General features: G+C 37.9%; 1 protein-coding gene across 33 annotated transcripts in view; it reads right to left on the reverse strand.

The window, feature by feature from the left end:
- FUT8 (fucosyltransferase 8) overlaps nucleotides 1-18,401 on the reverse strand; it is a 361,102-nt gene that overhangs the window by 73,822 nt on the left and 268,879 nt on the right. For all 33 annotated transcript variants that reach the window (XM_086320236.1, XM_086320227.1, XM_086320238.1 and 30 more), the window contains one exon: nucleotides 17,030-17,267. In XM_086320236.1, the coding sequence (XP_086176362.1) occupies nucleotides 17,030-17,267 (238 nt within the window). The remainder of the gene's footprint in view (nucleotides 1-17,029; nucleotides 17,268-18,401) is intronic.

Below are 18,401 nucleotides of genomic sequence, written 5' to 3' on the forward strand. Positions count from 1 at the left end.
TGGTGAGGCCAGGAATCCAGGGCAAATTCTGAGAAGTGGGCAGTACAGAGAAGCAGCTTAATTTTATGTTTTCTAAGTAAGGAGTTAATATGCATCTCTCTAGAAACTGCACAGCCATGGAAGCTTTTAAGAAACAAAGTCATGTTTAATTTTGGAACTATCACTCTGCTGGCAGGGTAGAGAATGGATTAAAAGGGGACAGCTTCTGAAAGCAAAGGGGACAGAGAGAGATTAGGGATATGAAGATAACTTAAAGATTAATATACTTCACTATGACCTAGCAACACACTTCTAGGCACATGTACAGCTTTCCAATTAATATGTTACAAAATATTTGATGGAAGATAAAAACTTAAGGAATAAAGACAGATATAAAAGGAACAGAAGAGAGACAGCACAGAAATAGATCCATACATTGTCAACAGATTTTTGACAAAGGCACCAAGATGATTTGAAACTGAAAGGTCAGTTTTTCAATATGTAAGTCTGGAACAACTGGTTAAACATATAGAAAACAATAAACCTCAACCCTTACCTCACACATCACACAAACATAAAAGCTAAAAGCATAAGACTTCTGGAAGAAAACATAAAACAGTATCTTTGCAACCTTAAGATAGGCAAAGATTTCTTATGACACAAAAAGCACTAATTTATATAGTCACAGAAAAAAAAATTAATTAACTGGATTTTAGTAAAGTTAAAAATTTTGATCTTCTAAAGATACTATTAAGAAAATGAACACTGAGAGAAAATATTTGTAAATTATGTTTCTGATAAAGAATCTGTATCTAGAGTACACACGCCCCTCCTATAAATTAAAAATAAAAAGTAAAAATAACCCAATTTTAAGAATTAGAAAAGACTTGAGCAGACTGAGGTGTTGGTTACATTATCAAAATTCATTGAATTATACATTTAAGATCTTTAAATTATACATTTAAGATCATTTAAATTGATTCCATCTCAAATTAATAAGTACATGAAAAAGACCAAACAAATAAAATCTATTCACAAATTTACAATGGTTAAAACTATGTATTTGGTAATTATTATCTTAGAGTAGGGGTCAGCAAACTTTTTTTGTAAAAAGCTACAGAGTAAACACTTAGGCTTTGCAGCCAGATGGTCTCTACTGCAACTATTTGACTCTGCCACTGTAGTATAAAAGCTCATACTATGACTCTATGTCACACAGTCATAGACAATATGTTAACAAATGCACATGGCTGTGTTCTAGTGAAACTTTATTTGCAAAACGGGTGGAGGGCTGAGTTTGGCTGAGGATGACTGCTTCCTAGCCTCACTTTTACAGTACAAGGTTTTATTTGTAACACTTCGCCACAGAGAACTCTGTGGCTTTGCCATATGTCATCATCTCCCAGGTGATAATACGGGCAGGAAAAATATCTTCTACATACAGTATGATGTGGAAAAGTTTGATAAGCACTGCCCTAGAGAAACTAACACATATGAACAAAGAGACATACACAAAGGTATTCAAAGATATATCTGTTTATAATGGTAAAAATGTGAATAATTTAAATGTCCATCAATGTGGGAGTCATGATACAAAGGTACAATAGACACAGTAAATGAACTAAATGTCCACTTATTAACATACAATACAAATGGGTGCTTCTAAAATGGTCACTCATGACAAGCCATAAGATAAGTCTTTCCTCAGAAACAGATCTACCACATCCCTTTAAAATGCAGATATCATATTCTTAGAAGACTATCTGACCTTCTAGAGTCAATCCAGGTACTACTGGCTAGACATTTCCAAAGGATGCTGGATATGGACTGCTCTATATATTCTAACATCTCAATTTGTATGTTAGTCGCTCAATTTGGGTGGTACCATGGTTGGTACTAAATATAGTCTAGAAAAACAGGGGACAAAGAATGCAATGTCTACTTTTATCAATCCTATTATTAGGTATTCTGAACTGCATGGATCAAGACTGACAAGATGTGGCAGTAGAAGCAGTATTCTTAATAATAAAAGAATCAATTAATTCTTGATTCCCTTAGCATTACCTACATATTAGAGCTCCAAGACAGCATGTTTTATTCCACATCCCCTTCTTTCCTCCCCAAATCATCATCTATCAGCTTGGAGAGCTAAAGAACTAATAGAAGACTAATGTTTTGTCAGGAAGGTTGTGACTGGGGTCAGCGATGGCTTTAGCTAAGAAGGCAATACAGTCCCCCAAACTCAAGGGAAAAAGGTTAGGTCTCCTTGACAGGAGCATACTCCTAGTCCCTAATCAGCCCAGACACTGGGATTTCATTGGCCCAGTGAAATAAAACCGAGAGGAACAGAGGAATGACGTTCAATTGGGCTGGGACTGCAGTGGAGCTAAACTGGTTCTCAGTCAGAGGATGAGTAAAGGAGGGGGTGGATGTCTTCACCTTGCTCCTCTATCATAATTTCCTTCTTCTCTTTTCATTTACATTTCTGAACGGGTTTCACAAGAAGCCATCAAATACTTCTAAGTTTCATTAATGTTGGTTGTTAAAGTTTCTTAAAAGAAGCCCTGCTGAAATCCCATGACCCAATTATGCTATTCTGCTTTGTTCTCATAAAACCAAAGTGAGAGTAACAACAAACAGGGTGATTTGGAACATATAAAATGCTGTTAAAGACAGTATCACTTTGAATCCTCATAATGACTCTGTAAGGTACATAGAACCAGTTTGGATTCCAAGTCAAAGACACTGATCTGTTCCCTTAGACTATGCCCTTCTCCATTTCCTTAAAGGCCCAGCTTAGGCTCCCAGTTCAGTTCAGCTCAGTCGCTCAGTCGTGTCCAGCTCTTTGCGACCCCATGAACCACAGCACGCCAGGCCTCCCTGTCTATCACCAACTCCTGGAGTTTACCCAAACTCATGTCCATTGAGTCAGTGATGCCATCCAGCCATCTCATCCTCTGTCGTCCCCTTCTCCTCCTGCCCCCAATCCCTCCCAGCATGAGGGTCTTTTCCAACGAGTCAACTCTTCGCATGAAGTGGCCAAAGTATTGGAGTTTCAGCTTTAGCATCAGTCCTTCCAATGAACACCCAGGACTGATCTCTTTTAGGATGGACTGGTGGGATCTCCTTGCAGTCCAAGGGACTCTCAAGAGTCTTCTCCAACATCACAGTTCAAAAGCATCAATTATTCTGCGCTCAGCTTTCCTTATAGTCCAACTTTCACATCCATACATGACCACAGGAAAAACCATAGCCTTGACTAGACAGACCTTTGTTGACAAACTAATGTCTCTGCTTTTTAATATGCTGTCTAGGTTGGTCATAACTTTCGCTCCCAGTGATGTCTTTAATACTTCAGCCAGAAAGTTTTCTCTGATTTCTGATGACCCACAAAATTCCAAACCTTTCTTATGACACTTAACATATCCTACCTTTGTCACATTTACAGATCTCTGTGTTTTAACATACTCAATTCAAGTTCCTAAAAGGCAGAGGCTGTATCTTATTCCCTTTAACATCTAGAAACACTCAAATTTTTACATGATGACTAATGCACTTCCCTGCTTTTGAAGGTGACTCACATATGTATAATTCCACTAAAGACGATGGCCTATTACTATTTCTGACTCCATGGAATTAGTCTATAATCTATAAAAACCAATGGAAGAGAGAGAAAGAAATTCTATATTTCTATCATACCCAGAGCTCTGGCACATAAAACTTGCCAAAAGGGTTAGGCGGCATTTAGCTTTCTTTAGCATTTCAACAATTATCTTAATTACAGAATCATTCTAAACTTGCATGTGATCTACAGACTGTAAACAAATAAGACTCTTATCACAGAGTAATCAATTGATTGCATTTTAAAGAGAATATGAGAGGGAGAAGAAGAGAGAGAGATCAACAAACCAGGGGACTAAGAGCTCATATTAGGAAAAAAAGTCTTTACTTTATGAAAAGATTTCCTTTGGAATTCTTTACATAGTCCCACTGGAATATTTAAAACATAATTTAATTATAACAATTCAATTTACAGCAAATTTTAAGAACACACTTTTAATATAAAAGGTGTATGAGTACTTACAAAAACACTGATGATTTCTGATACAGGTATCAAGGTCAGGGCCCAGACATTCCCACGGGAAATTTAGAGGGCCTGGATTCTATTTCTAGCAAACTTGGGTAGGTTCTAAAGAGACTTAAGAGGATTTTTCAAAAACTTTTCCAATGAAATTATTTCCACTCCACAATGACTTCTTATGCTAATTATGTATTGCTGCTTCCTAAATCATACCTCTTTTCATCTCTGAACTCATTCTGCCAGATCTTTGTACAAAAGGGGCAGGATATACTGCTAAAAAAATTCATTCTTAGCAACAGACCATTTTAAAAAAATGACAATCTAGTAAAAGTGCCTCACACAGTTTGCATGGTAATAGTCAAATTGGACCAGGATACAGAAAAGAAGCCTGCAATGTGGGAGACCTGGGTTCGATTCCTGGGTCAGGAAGATCCCCTGGAGGAGGAAATAGCCACCCACTCCAGTATTCTTGCCTGGAGAATCCCATGGACAGAGGAGCCTGGCAGGCTACAGTCCATGGGGTTGCAAAAGTCAGACATGACTTAACAACTAAACCACCACCACCACGAGAGATGGATTTTAGTTTTTTATTACATTTATTGTGTGTTGGTCAAGTGGTTGGCATTGTGTAAATAACCCAGGAGACCTAGGCCCTGCTGCCATCTGTAATCACCTTCAAGATAAAATAAATAGCTAAAAAAATGCAAATATATTGGGTTGGCCAAAAAGTTCATTTGGGTTTTTCTGCAAGATGTTAGGGAAAATGTGAACAAATCTTTTGGCCAACCCAACAGAATGGTACTGCTTAAAGTTTTCTTCAAAATGCTCCCAACAGCAAAGGAGGGTAAACTTCTACTACTAAGGATATGAAGGCTGGACTAAACCTATGGATTGAATTTGATATTTTATCAAAATTTTCATTTTACACCATTATATATCCTGTTTGTTTTATCATCTGAAAACGATTTAGCTTACATACCAGCGAATATAACTGACAGTCCAGAAAAATGTACCGTGTTTATCCTGGCAGTTTGCAAACCTCTGACTCACTTTCTCCATGTTTACTCATATCTCAACATAAGAAGCAATTGTAGGATAAATATGGAAATAAACATCAACAGCCATGTTTAAGGTGTGGGCACACTCTGGGCAAAACTGTTGTGTGGACAAAGCTTCAGCTCTCTACTCCCATATTTCACTAACTATAAATAAGATACCATAGACTCCTTTCTCTCTGCAGGTGTTAAGCTGAAGATAAGAAAGTATCAGAGGGAAAGGTAGTTTGAGTTCTTCTGAGATACACATACATTCTAACTGGTATTTTATATTCCTGAGACAAAAATCTTTCTTTCTTTTACGGACCACAAACAGCAAAAGAAGTCTTGCAAAGGCTGAAATGAAAGTCTTTATGTACCTGCAAATGACATGTGTTTAAGTCAGTAGTTCTCAAAAGAGTAGGGTGTAGGGCAGAGAGACCTATTAGAGTCCTGAAGTAGGGATAGCTAGCTCAGTCTTCAGATCATCTCCCTGTATCACCATCCCGTTCCCACAGACACAGACAATTTTAAAATCACTAATTATAGTGAGCCACTGTTATAGGTAGGAGTATACCTTCTATCTCAGGTATACTGGTATAGAAAAAATATTAAGGCAGCTACAGAGAGACTATCTGACTGGTCCAGAATTTTACTATGTTTAATTGTTGGGTTTATTAAGCAGAGCGAGTCTAGTGCTTAGAGGTTATTCTCAGAAGTGATTTCTCCTCTCTGGATCTCTTTCAATTTTTCCATGTAACTTTATAATTTTAAAAGGGAAAACTGTCTATGAAGTCCTTATAAAGGCCTAGTTTTCATCTCAGAATAAAGGATAACTTTTCTATTTTTGCAAATTATAATCTAATAATATATTCCATTATAACATTTTTGTTTTAAGACTTGGGGACCAAACATAGACAATGAAAAGAAACTCTGTGTGAAAATCATCTTAATACCTTTTATAGCTTTTAATCACTTTCCTTTACGACTACAGTCCCATAAAAGTGTGTAGGGAGATAAGTATTGAATATCATGGGCTTTATTAAAGCAAATCTGAGGTTCAGAAGTGATAATTAACTGCCTAAGTTCAGAAGGCTAAAAACAACAGAACTGAGATCAGACACAGTTAAACTCATAGACCAGTATCCTCTCCTCTTCCTCACATTACCTAAACAGAGAAATAAAGATATTTTTGCAGCACAAGGGATCTAAAATATTAAATGCACTTATTTCATATTCTACCTAATTAATCATGAAAATACTACTGTAAAAATACTATGTAGAAGGAGGTCCATAGTCTATCCTAACAGGTTATGTCTATAGATTATCAACCATATCATTAGTTTATCAATCAGTCCATCTGAGATCAGCCATTGTTAAGGATACCAAGCTTGTTAGATTATTTGGATGACTTCAATAGACATCTGAGTAGTTTTGTAAATGTCACAAATATTAGTTTCACAGGAAGAAGTTAAAGTATAATTTAATTTGTCTCAGCTTGCTAAAGATTTTCCTTTTAACCTGAGGTATTTGCTTAAAGAGTTTAATGATAGAATAACATATGATCCAGCAATCTCATCTCTGGGTAGATATACAAAGGAAATGAAATCACTATCTTGAAGAGATATCTGCATCCTCATGTTCACTAGAGCATTATTTATAATAACTCAACCATTGGAAACAACTCAAACGTCCATTGGTGAATGAGTGGATAAAGAAAATACTACATACACACACACACATGTATATGTATATATATATGTGTGTGTGTGTATTTTTATACACACACAATGTCATATTATTCAGCCATGAGAAAGAAAGAAACCTTGTCATTTGCAACAAAATGGACAGGCCTTAAGGATATTATGCTAAGTGAAATAAGTCAGTCAGAGAAACACACGCACTGTATGATCTCCTTTGTATGTGGAATCTAAAAAAAACAAACTCATTGGAAAAGAGAATGGACTGGTGGTTGCCAGAGGTAAAGAGAGGTGAAGGCAGGGAAAGTTGGGGGAAAGGGGTAATGGTAGTCAAAAGTATAAACTTCCAAAAGAAAAGGATATATAAATTTTGGGGATGCACTGACTTTATTTTTCTGGGCTCCAAGATCACTGCAGATGGTGATTGCAGCCATGAAATTAAAAGACACTTACTCCTTGGAAGGAAAGTTATGACCAACCTAGATAGCATATTCAAAAGCAGAGACATTACTTTGCCAACAAAGGTCCGTCTAGTCAAGGCTATGGTTTTTCCAGTGGTCACGTATGGATGTGAGAGTTGGACTGTGATGAAAGATGAGCGCCGAAGAATTGATGCTTTTGAACTGTGGTGTTGGAGAAGACTCTTGAGAGTCCCTTGGACTGCAAGGAGATCCAACCAGTTCATTCTAAAGGAGATCAGTCCTGGGTGTTCATTAGTAGGACTGATGTTGAAGCTGAAACTCCAATACTCTGGCCACCTGATGCGAAGAGCTGACTCATTTGAAAAGACCCTGATGCTGGGAAAGATTGAGGGCAGGAGGAGAAGGGGATGACAGAGGATGAAATGGTTGGATGGCATCACCAACTCAATGGACATGGGTTTGGGTGGACTTCAGGAGTTGGTGATGGACAGGAAGGCCTGGTGTGCTGCAGTTCATGGGGTGGCAAAGAGTCGGACACGACTGAGCAACTGAACTGAACTGAACTGAACTGAACATACAGCATGGTGACTAGAGTTAATAATACTGTATTGTAGAGTTGAAGGTAACTAAGAGAATAAATCTTAAAAGTTCTCATTATAAGAAAAAACATTTGTAGCCATGTGAGAAGATGGATTTTTACTAAACTTATGTTGTATATCTTAAACTAATAAAATGTTATATGTCAATTACATCTCTAATATAATTGGAAAAAAACTGCTCAACCAAGGTAGAAAACTAAATTACCTTCCTATTCTCTCTACATAAAACGGTAATACAAAATTATTGTCCTATAGACAACAATTATGCAAATTTTAAATAAAATGCAGGAAACATAGCATTATGTAAGTGCTTTAGGCTTCCCAGGTGGCCCAGTGGTAAAGAATCTGCCTGCTAAGGCAGGAGACCCAAGAGACACTGGTTAGATCCCTGGATTAGCAAGATCTCCTGGAGCAGGAAATGGCAATCCACTCCAGTGTTCTTGCCTGGAAAATCCCAGGGACAGAGGAGCCTGACAGGCTACAGTCCGTGGGGTCACAAAGAGTCGGACAGGACTGAGCACAAGGTAAGAGGCCTTAGGCAGAAGAACCCCAAATACACATTATTAGGTATGTACTTTAGAGGACTATGGACTTACCCATGTCACAATAAATTTTAATTGTTTGTTCTAGTTGACTGCCTTTCCCCCAGGCTGACCAGATAGTACGCAGTCCTTGCTGTCCAAGGGACTCTCAAGAGTCTTCTCCAACACCACAGTTCAAAAGTATCAATTCTTCAGCACTCAGTTTTCTTCACAGTCCAACTCTAACATCCATACATGACCACAGGAAAAACCATAGCCTTGACTAGATGGACCTTTGTTGGCAAAGTAATGTCTCTGCTTTTGAATATGCTATCTAGGTTGGTCAAAACTTTCCTTCCAAGGAGTGTCTTTTAATTTCATGGCTGCAGTCACCATCTGCAGTGATTTTGGAGCCCCCAAAAATAAAGTCAGCCACCGTTTCTACTGTTTCCCCATCTATTTGCCATGAAGCGATGGGACCAGATGCCATGATCTTAGTTTTCTGAATGTTGAGCTTTAAGCCAACTTTTTCAAGCAAGCAGCAATCTATCTAAACATACACTTAAATCAGATACCTCTAGGGCATTAAATTTTTTCATATTTATAAGCACTGTTTCTTACTAATCATTATTTTCATTTAAAAGAAAGTTTTTCAATTAGATTTATCAAATTAAGTAATTCAGTTCAATTTATGACAATGAAAGACAAGAGAAGGAAATGTAAAACACCCAAATGGTTTAATTGCTAATCTGAATATGAAGGGAAAAAATTAATGGAGGACTGAGTTTAAATGGTTTAAGTTCCCTACAGCTAAATCAATGTATTCAAGAGTAAATAGCAACTACAAAAGTATCTTGGAAACCAGAAGTTATACATAGCCTAAAACAGTCAACAAAATTTAACAAATCAATTACTGTTGAAAGATACTTCAAACTATTAAATTCCAAGATTCTCATTCTAAATTATCATAAAAAATCTATTTGGAAGAATCAAGCCTATTATATGTAGTTAGTTCAGGTTTAGGAAATACTTTTAAATACAGAAAAATATCTGACCATTTTATCAACAACTTTAGAACTGACATGACAGTTGTAGGTACCAAAGAAAGATTATTATTTTCAATTGGAAGCATAATTTTTATATCCTGCTTCACTAAACCAAATTTTTGGAGAAGGAAATGGCAACCTACTACAGTATCTTGCCTGGGAAATCCCACAGACAGAGGAGCTCGGCAGGCTATAGTCCATGGGGGTCACAGAGTCAGAAACAACTTAGCAACTAAACAGCAGCATTTTACTACAAAGGATATGGTTTCATCAGATCAGATCAGATCAGTCACTCAGTCGTGTCCGACTCTTTGTGACCCCATGAAACGCAGCACGCCAGGCCTCCCTGTCCATCACCAACTCCCGGAGTTCACGAAGACTCATGTCCATCGAGTCAGTGATGCCATCCAGCCATCTCATCCTCTGTCGCCCCCTTCTCCTCTTGCCCCCAATCCCTCCCAGCATCAGAGTCTTTTCCAATGAGTCAACTCTTCGCATGAGGTGGCCAAAGGACTGGAGTTTCAGCTTTAGCATCATTCCTCCCAAAGAAATCCCAGGGCTCATCTCCTTCAGAATGGACTGGTTGGATCTCCTTGCAGTCCAAGGGACTCTCAAGAGTCTTCTCCAACACCACAGTTCAAAAGCATCAATTCTTTGGCGCTCAGCCTTCTTCACAGTCCAACTCTCACATCCATACATGACCACAGGAAAAACCATAGCCTTGACTAGACGGACCTTTGTTGGCAAAGTAATGTCTCTGCTTTTGAATATGCTATCTAGGTTGGTCACAACTTTCCTTCCAAGGAGTAAGCATCTTTTAATTTCATGGCTGCAATCCCCATCTGCAGTGATTTTGGAGCCCAGAAAAATAAAGTCTGACACTGTTTCCACTGTTTCCCCATCTATTTCCCATGAAGTGATGGGACCAGATGCCATGATCTTCATTTTCTGAATGCTGAGCTTTAAGCCAACTTTTTCACTCTCCTCTTTTCACTTTCATCATGAGGCTAAAGTTCCTCTTCACTTTCTGCCATAAGGGTGGTGTCATCTGCATATCTGAGGTGACTGATATTTCTCCTGGCAATCTTGATTCCAGCTTGTGTTTCTTCCAGTCCAGCGTTTCTCATGATGTACTCTGCATATAAGTTAAATAAACAGGGTGATAATATACAGCCTTGATGTACTCCTTTTCCTATTTGGAACCAGTCTGTTGTTCCATGTCCAGTTCTAACTGTTGCTTCCTGACCTGCATACAAATTTCTTTAGAGGCAGATCAGGTGTTCTGGTATTCCCATCTCTTTCAGAATTTTCCACAGTTTCTTGTGATCTGCACAGTCAAAGGCTTTGCATAGTCAATAAAGCAGAAATAGATGTTTTTCTGGAACTCTCTTGCTCTTTCCATGATCCAGCGGATGTTGGCAATTTGATCTCTGGTTCCTCTGCCTTTTCTAAAACCAGCTTGAACATCAGGAAGGTCACAGTTCACATATTGCTGAAGCCTGGCCTGGAGAATTTTGAGCATTACTTTACTAGTGTGTGAGATGAGTGCAATTGTGCAGTAGTTTGAGCATTCTTTGGCATTGCCTTTCTTTGGGACTGGAATGAAAATTGACCTTTTCCAGTCCTGTGGCCACTGCTGAGTTTTCCAAATTTGCTGGCATATTGAGTGCAGCACTTTCACAGCATCATCCTTCAGGATTTGGAATAGCTCAACTGGAATTCCATCACCTCCACTAGCTTTGTTCGTAGCGATGCTTTCTAAGGCCCACTTGACTTCACATTCCAGGATGTCTGGCTCTAGGTCAGTGATCACACCATCGTGATTATTTGGGTTGTGAAGATCTTTTTTGTACAGTTCTTCTGTGTATTCTTGCCATCTCTTCTTAATATCTTCTGCTTCTGTTATGTGAAACCCAAGTAAGACGGTAGGTGTTGCAAGAGGGCATCAGAGGGCAGACACACTGAAACCATACTCACAGAAAACTAGTCAATCTAATCACACTAGGACCACAGCCTTGTCTAACTCAATGAAACTAAGCCATGCCCGTGGGGCAACCCAAGATGGGCGGGTCATGGTGGAGAGATCTGACAGAATGTGGTCCACTGGAGAAGGGAATGGCAAACCACTTCAGTATTCTTGCCTTGAGAACCCCATGAACAGTATGAAAAGGCAAAATGATAGGGTACTGAAAGAGGAACTCCCCAGGTCAGTAGGTGCCCAATATGCTACTGGAGATCAGTGGAGAAATAACTCCAGAAAGAATGAAGGGATGGAGCCAAAGCAAAAAGAATACCCAGCTGTGGATGTGACTGGTGATAGAAGCAAGGTCTGATGCTGTAAAGAGCAATATTGCATAGGAACCTGGAATGTCAGGTCCATGAATCAAGGCAGATTGGAAGTGGTCAAATAAGAGATGGCAAGAGTGAATGTCAACATTCTAGGAATCAGCGAACTGAAATGGACTGGAATGGGTGAATTTAACTCAGATGACCATTATATCTACTACTGTGGGCAGGAATCCCTCAGAAGAAATGGAGTAGCCATCATGGTCAACAAAGAGTCCGAAATGCAGTACTTGGATGCAATCTCAAAAACGACAGAATGATCTCTGTTCGTTTCCAAGGCAAACCATTCAATATCACAGTAATCCAAGTCTATGCCCCAACCAGTAACGCTGAAGAAGCTGAAGTTGAATGGTTCTATGAAGACCTACAAGACCTTTTAGAACTAACACCCAAAAAAGATGTCCTTTTCATTATAGGGGACTGGAATGCAAAAGTAGGAAGTCAAGAAACACCTGGAGTAACAGGCAAATTTGGCCTTGGAATACAGAATGAAGCAGGGCAAAGACTAATAGAGTTTTGCCAAGAAAATGCACTGGTCATAACAAACACCCTCTTCCAACAACACAAGAGAAGAGTCTATACATGGACATCACCAGATGGTCAACACCGAAATCAGATTGATTATATTCTTTGCAGCCAAAGATAGAGAAGCTCTATACAGTCAGCAAAAACAAGACCAGGAGCTGACTGTGGCTTAGACCATGAACTCCTTATTGCCAAATTCAGACTTGAATTGAAGAACGTAGGGAAAACCACTGGACCATTCAGGTATGACCTAAATCAAATCCCTCATGATTATACAGTGGAAGTGAGAAATAGATTTAAGGGCCTAGATCTGATAGAGTGCCTGATGAGCTATGGAATGAGGTTCGTGACATTGTACAGGAGACAGGGATCAAGACCATCCCCATGGAAAAGAAATGCAACAAAGCAAAATGGCTGTCTGGGGAGGCCTTACAAATAGCTGTGAAAAGAAGAGAAGCGAAAAGCAAAGGAGAAAAGGAAAGATATAAACATCTGAATGCAGAGTTCCAAAGAATAGCAAGAAGAGATAAGAAAGCCTTCTTCAGTGATCAGTGCAAAGAAATAAGAGGAGAACAACAGAATGGGAAGGACTAGAGACCTCTTCAAGAAAATCAGAGATACCAAAGGAACATTTCATGCAAAGATGGGCTCGATAAAGGACAGAAATGGTATGGTTTCATACACAAATATAAAAAAATGAAGGAGAAAAACAAAGAATTGAACTTACAACGGGCTATGATTTGGCTATTCAAATGATCAAATGTGCATACTAATTCCTATACTGGTGACATATTTGCACAGAAATCACTAAATTCCACCTGCAGGCACTTCGTGTCAAGTAGTCATGGCAGTCGTGTCATAATATCCTAAAAATCTTTGTACAAGTCAGAACAATAACAGATTTAGTTGACTTATGGTTAACTGAAGGATTAATGTCAAAGAGCTTATTAAAATTCATTCTGATTTCTCCAATTCTAGAAATAGGTTTCTTCAAAAGGTACATATATAGATAGTGTATATAAACAGACATAGAAGTGATGGCAATCATACTTTCATAAAAATTAAAGTATTCCAAGTTCTAAAATAAGCCTCTTCCTTTGGATATAAGATTAGCATCTAAATTATTTTACTTATAATGAATTCTGAAAGAACATTGAAAATAACTACTAGTTTAATTAAAGGTGTCCAACAGGCGTAGGTTAATTCATTAGCATGAAGAAAGAGTATGATTTTATACAGTATCTGTAGTGAAAAAGCAAAGATATATTTAATTAAAATTATAATTCTATGATACCACGATGAAATGATTTCTTTAATCGGGGACAGCAAATGACTAAGAAGAAAATACCATTGGTAACTCTTCCGTACCTAAAATTATATGAAAGATTCAGGAAAAGTTACAGGATAGAGGGAGAAAAGAGGATAGAGTTACTAAATTCATCATATTATCTAGTTCCCAGACATTAAAGACTGTTTTACGTTTTTAATCATTATTCTGCTAGGTAAGGCATTTTACGATAGCGTGCTAGGAAGGACTTAGACTGGAGGTAGGTAGAGTGAATGTATTAACCAGAGTTCTGTCATTTATAAGCTGTGTGATTGTGGATAAGCCACTTAGTATCTACCAGGTCTTAAGAGTCCACATAAAAAAAGTAAGGATGATTTTGAAAATCTGTTTAACTGTAACATGAAGAAATTCTGAATGTTTCAAATTCAAGCCTTTTCATAAAAATATTTTATTGGCATACAGTTGCTTTACAATGTTATTTTCTGCTGTACAGCACAGTGATCAGCCATATGTGGATATATAACCCCCTTTTTTGGATTTCCTTCCCATTTACATCACCAGAGAGCATTAAGTAGATTTCCATATGCTATACAGTAAGTTCTCATTAGTTGTCTATTTTATATATATATATATTTTTTTTTCCATTTATTTTGGTTGTATTTATTGGCTGTCTGTAGCACTTTATAATTTCCAGTGTAACAGTCATCCTTAGTTTTTGTTAATTATTATTCCTGAGAATATTATATTTTGTGTGCAAAAGTAATTACATTTTCTAACTGCTGTTTTTTAGATGCATAAAAATACAATTGACTCTTTTCCAATAATATCATGTCTACTATAACAGGTATTGTTCAAAGTAAAGGGAAAGTTTCAATCACTCAGTCATGTCCAATTCTTTGCGACCCCATGGACTGTAGCACATCAGGCTCCTCTGTCCACGGAATTCTCCAGGCAATAATACTGGAGTGGGTTGCCATTCCCTTCTCCATATTTTATATTTTTAGCCTTCATGTTCTGTAGTTGCCACTGCTGCTGCTGCTGCTAAGTCGCTTCAGTCGTGTCCGACTCTGTGCGACCCCACAGACAGCAGCCCACCAGGCTCCGCCGTCCCTGGGATTCTCCTAGCAAGAACACTGAAGTGGGTTGCCATTTCCTTCTCCAGTGCATGAACGTGAGAAGTGAAAGTGAAGTCGCTCAAAAGTGTCCGACTCTTTGTGACCCCATGGACTGCAGTCTACCAGGCTCCTCCGTCCATGGGATTTTCCGGGCAAGAGTACTGGAGTGGGGTTCCATTGCCTTCTCCAATAGTTGCCACTACATACTACAAAATATATAAGGAAGGATTATAATCAAACAAACCAAATAACTACTTGTAGCATATTGGCATAGCCAACCTATATACCAAATTGGTAAGTCTAGTGAGGCTAACTTTTAACTTTTTTTATTAACTGACTACTACTTATAAAGTTATCTCTCCTTTGAAATACTGAAACTTATTCTTTGAAGGCTATATGCTTCCACAATCAAAGAAGCTTGAAACTGAACTAAGTACACAAAATGAAAAGTTAGCCACAGTGAGACTGTTAAGAGTTGCTTTTTCTGTATCTCCCTAACCTTGACACCTAATCCTTTTGTACCAGCTATAAACCACAGACCAGATCAATGGAAGTGCGTGTGTGTTCAGTTGCTCAGTCATGTCCGACTCTTTGTGACTCCATGGACTGAAGCCCGCCAGGCTCCTCTGTCATGGGGTTTTCCAGGCAAGAATACTGGAGTGGGTTGCCATCTTCTCCTCCAAGGGACTGAATGTCTCCTGTGTCTCCTGCACTGGCAGGCAGATTCTTTACCACTGATGACCTGAGAGGCCGGATCAATGGAAGAGGAAACCTTAAACTAAAGCTCAGCTAAGTTTTAGATTAAGGGGTTCACTTTAAAATTTGAAGTGAGCTACAAAGAAAAAACAAATGCTGATATACAGAATAAGGCTCCTAAAGAAGACAAAATTCATATCACAAGATGATACTTTAAATCCATAAAGGACATTTTATAGAGCAACTTAAAGCATTTTATAGAAGAAATTACCCAATTAACTTTCTTGACATTTCTGTGAAGTATTACCTGTATTTCCCAAAGGAGGCAAAAAGAAACAAAGGAACTAAAGTTACTCACTTTGCCAATGACATAGCTCCTTATTTCACATCTAGTGTTTTAAAGTGTGAAAAAAAGGTGCTCAGCTCCATAAGAAATTACATTAACTGAAATGCCTCAGCATTTTGAAAAATACTGGACTTCTCATAGATGTGAGTGCAGAGATAGCATAGTGACTTACTACACATTTCACCTAATCACTTAGTTCCGTATATGTCACACTGTTGGCTCTCAATGAATATAGGCTATTAAAGACATCTAACAATTACTTGAGCTTATATGTCAGGTACTGTGCTAAGTGCATTATACATATTAGTGCACTTAATCCTATCAACAACTCAAAGAGGTAAGTAAATTGTTACTCTTCATTTTACCGATGAGGAAATGAAGGCCTAGGTTAAGTTTACTTGCCCAAGATTACAAAAAGATACAGCAAAGATTTTAACAAAGACAGCCCAACTTTGGACCTTATTTAAAGATCATCACTGTAGAAAAAATAAAAGACTAGTGGCAAGAAACTCTACCTATACTCTATCCCTTCTATCACCAAGTCCTCGGAGAGAAATTTCTTGCTCATCTTTGCATCTCTTCTCATGCCTAGCATTGTACCTTAAACATACTGTTCCTCATTAAATGTTTCCTGAATAAAATTAAAATCACATAAACAAATTAGGCTTCATTGTCCTCAACTATAGAATGGAGATAAAGGTACCTTCACTGTCTAGGTGGTTGTCATAGTATGGTCCCTGAACCTGGAAACTTTGTCAGAAATACAAATTTTAGGCCCTGTCTCAGGCTTACTGAATCAGAAAATAGTATTTTAATAAGCTTTCCAGATAATTCTCATGCATGCTGAAGTCTGAGAACCAGCAATCTATGTTATAATTACAAGGATCAAATGAGTACAATAATGTGAAACCACCCCAAAAAGAGAAGGTACATCATCATCATTGAAAGAATAAATTATGTTCCTTGAAAAAACTTAGTGATTTTGCTAGATCCAGATAAAAATGAACATTAGAGATGAAACTGATCATGAGGGAATTCCCTGGTAGTCCAGTGATTAGGACTCTGCACTTCCATGGCAGAGGGCACAGGTTCAATTCCTGGTTGGGGAACTAAGATTCCTGCATGCTGGGTGGTGTGGCCAAAAATAGGACATTTATCATGAAACACTTTGTGAATAAAATATTACTATTCTAGATTTTATCTGGATAATGTATGGTATTCACAATGCAGAGGAAAAATACTAAGATCCATAAGGTTGTAAGTAGAAATCCGATAACTTGGTTATGCAGTAGTTCAACACAGAGAGATGACAAGTTGCACAGGCTTCTTACCTGACCAGTGTCCAGTGGAGACACCAGATCTGTCTGTGCAGGTCTCACTTACAGGTCTAAACACAGTTTCCCATCCTCCAGTAGCATAGCGCCAATTGTGAGATTCCAAGATGAGTGTTCGCTGGGTGCCATATGCAATCATGAAGCAGTAGACCACATGATGGAGTTGACAGCCATAGCCACAGCCTTTGTTGATGTTACACACCAGCTTCTTGGCTTTGCTGCAGTCCTTGGGATTCTGTCAGTAAGGAAGAGAAACAAAGGCAACAATAAACTGTATGGAGAGGTTAACTCCTCTTTATAGGTGGCAACTGTCAAAAATCAATATAATAAGCCAGGACCAGTCCAGTATATCTTATTAAGCAAGGCATTTAGTTTTTAAGATTAGATTTCACAGAATCCACTGAAAATTTTATGTGCATACTTTGGGAGATGGCAGTGAAAAAGACCAGTTACTTCAGAAACATCACCAACAAATGTGAAATTAAGCAGTTACATAAAAAAAAATAATAATACTCTTTCACTTCTCTATCACTCGGAACATGCAAGTATGATTCTCTTTGAATTCAAAGTTGCACACATTGAAATCTTTATAAAAGGAGCAAAATAGTTCATTTACTCCAGCTGCACTTCAGCATTCTGAGCTTATTACCTTCACAGATGAAACTCAAATTATCTTAAAGGAAAAACTATAATTTATCTAATAATTCTACCTATTCCAGATTTCAAGATGTCACTAACAAAATGGACTTTGGAAGTAAAGTCACTGAATACTGTAAAAGGATATGAGTTCAACAGTTAAAAAATATCAGTCATAGGACTTTAAGAAAACAAAACTGATGCTACTGGTAATTTTCAAAATAAAATGTAGAACATGCTTTATATCAGATATATTGAGAATGTGTTATGCCAATTTTTAATAAGGCTATCCATTTTTTCTTATTTACATACTTTAATATGACTAGCAAGTGGTTAAAACACTTTAATATTATTTGTATTATCTAACAATGGGTCCAGTGGGGTCCAGTGGGGTTAAGCAATTGTGAAAAATTCTTTTTTCCCATTCTAAGGTATCAGCCCCATCGTATTTCATTTGGGCTATTTGTAAATACCCTAGGCAGCTTAGTTCTTCAAATAAAAATCTGTTTTGACAAGGACTCCTTAGCCTGAGAAAATTTTCAAGCTGTTCTGTCTGCAGGTCCGGGAGAGAAAGAACGGGTACTTTTAGGAACAGCATCTTTTCTTCCACATAGCAATAAGCAAGGTAATCAGTTCTCAATTTATATCAGCCTTTAATAAAGCAGTTGCCAAACCACAAATCTACAACTATTTTCTAGGGACATCATCTTGTCATGTCATCATCACACTTGTC

This window comes from Bos grunniens, chromosome 10 (genome assembly GCF_055505025.1).
Source record: "Bos grunniens cultivar Pamir isolate PY7600 chromosome 10, Bosgru_T2T1.0, whole genome shotgun sequence".
Classification (NCBI taxonomy): Eukaryota; Metazoa; Chordata; class Mammalia; order Artiodactyla; family Bovidae; genus Bos; species Bos grunniens.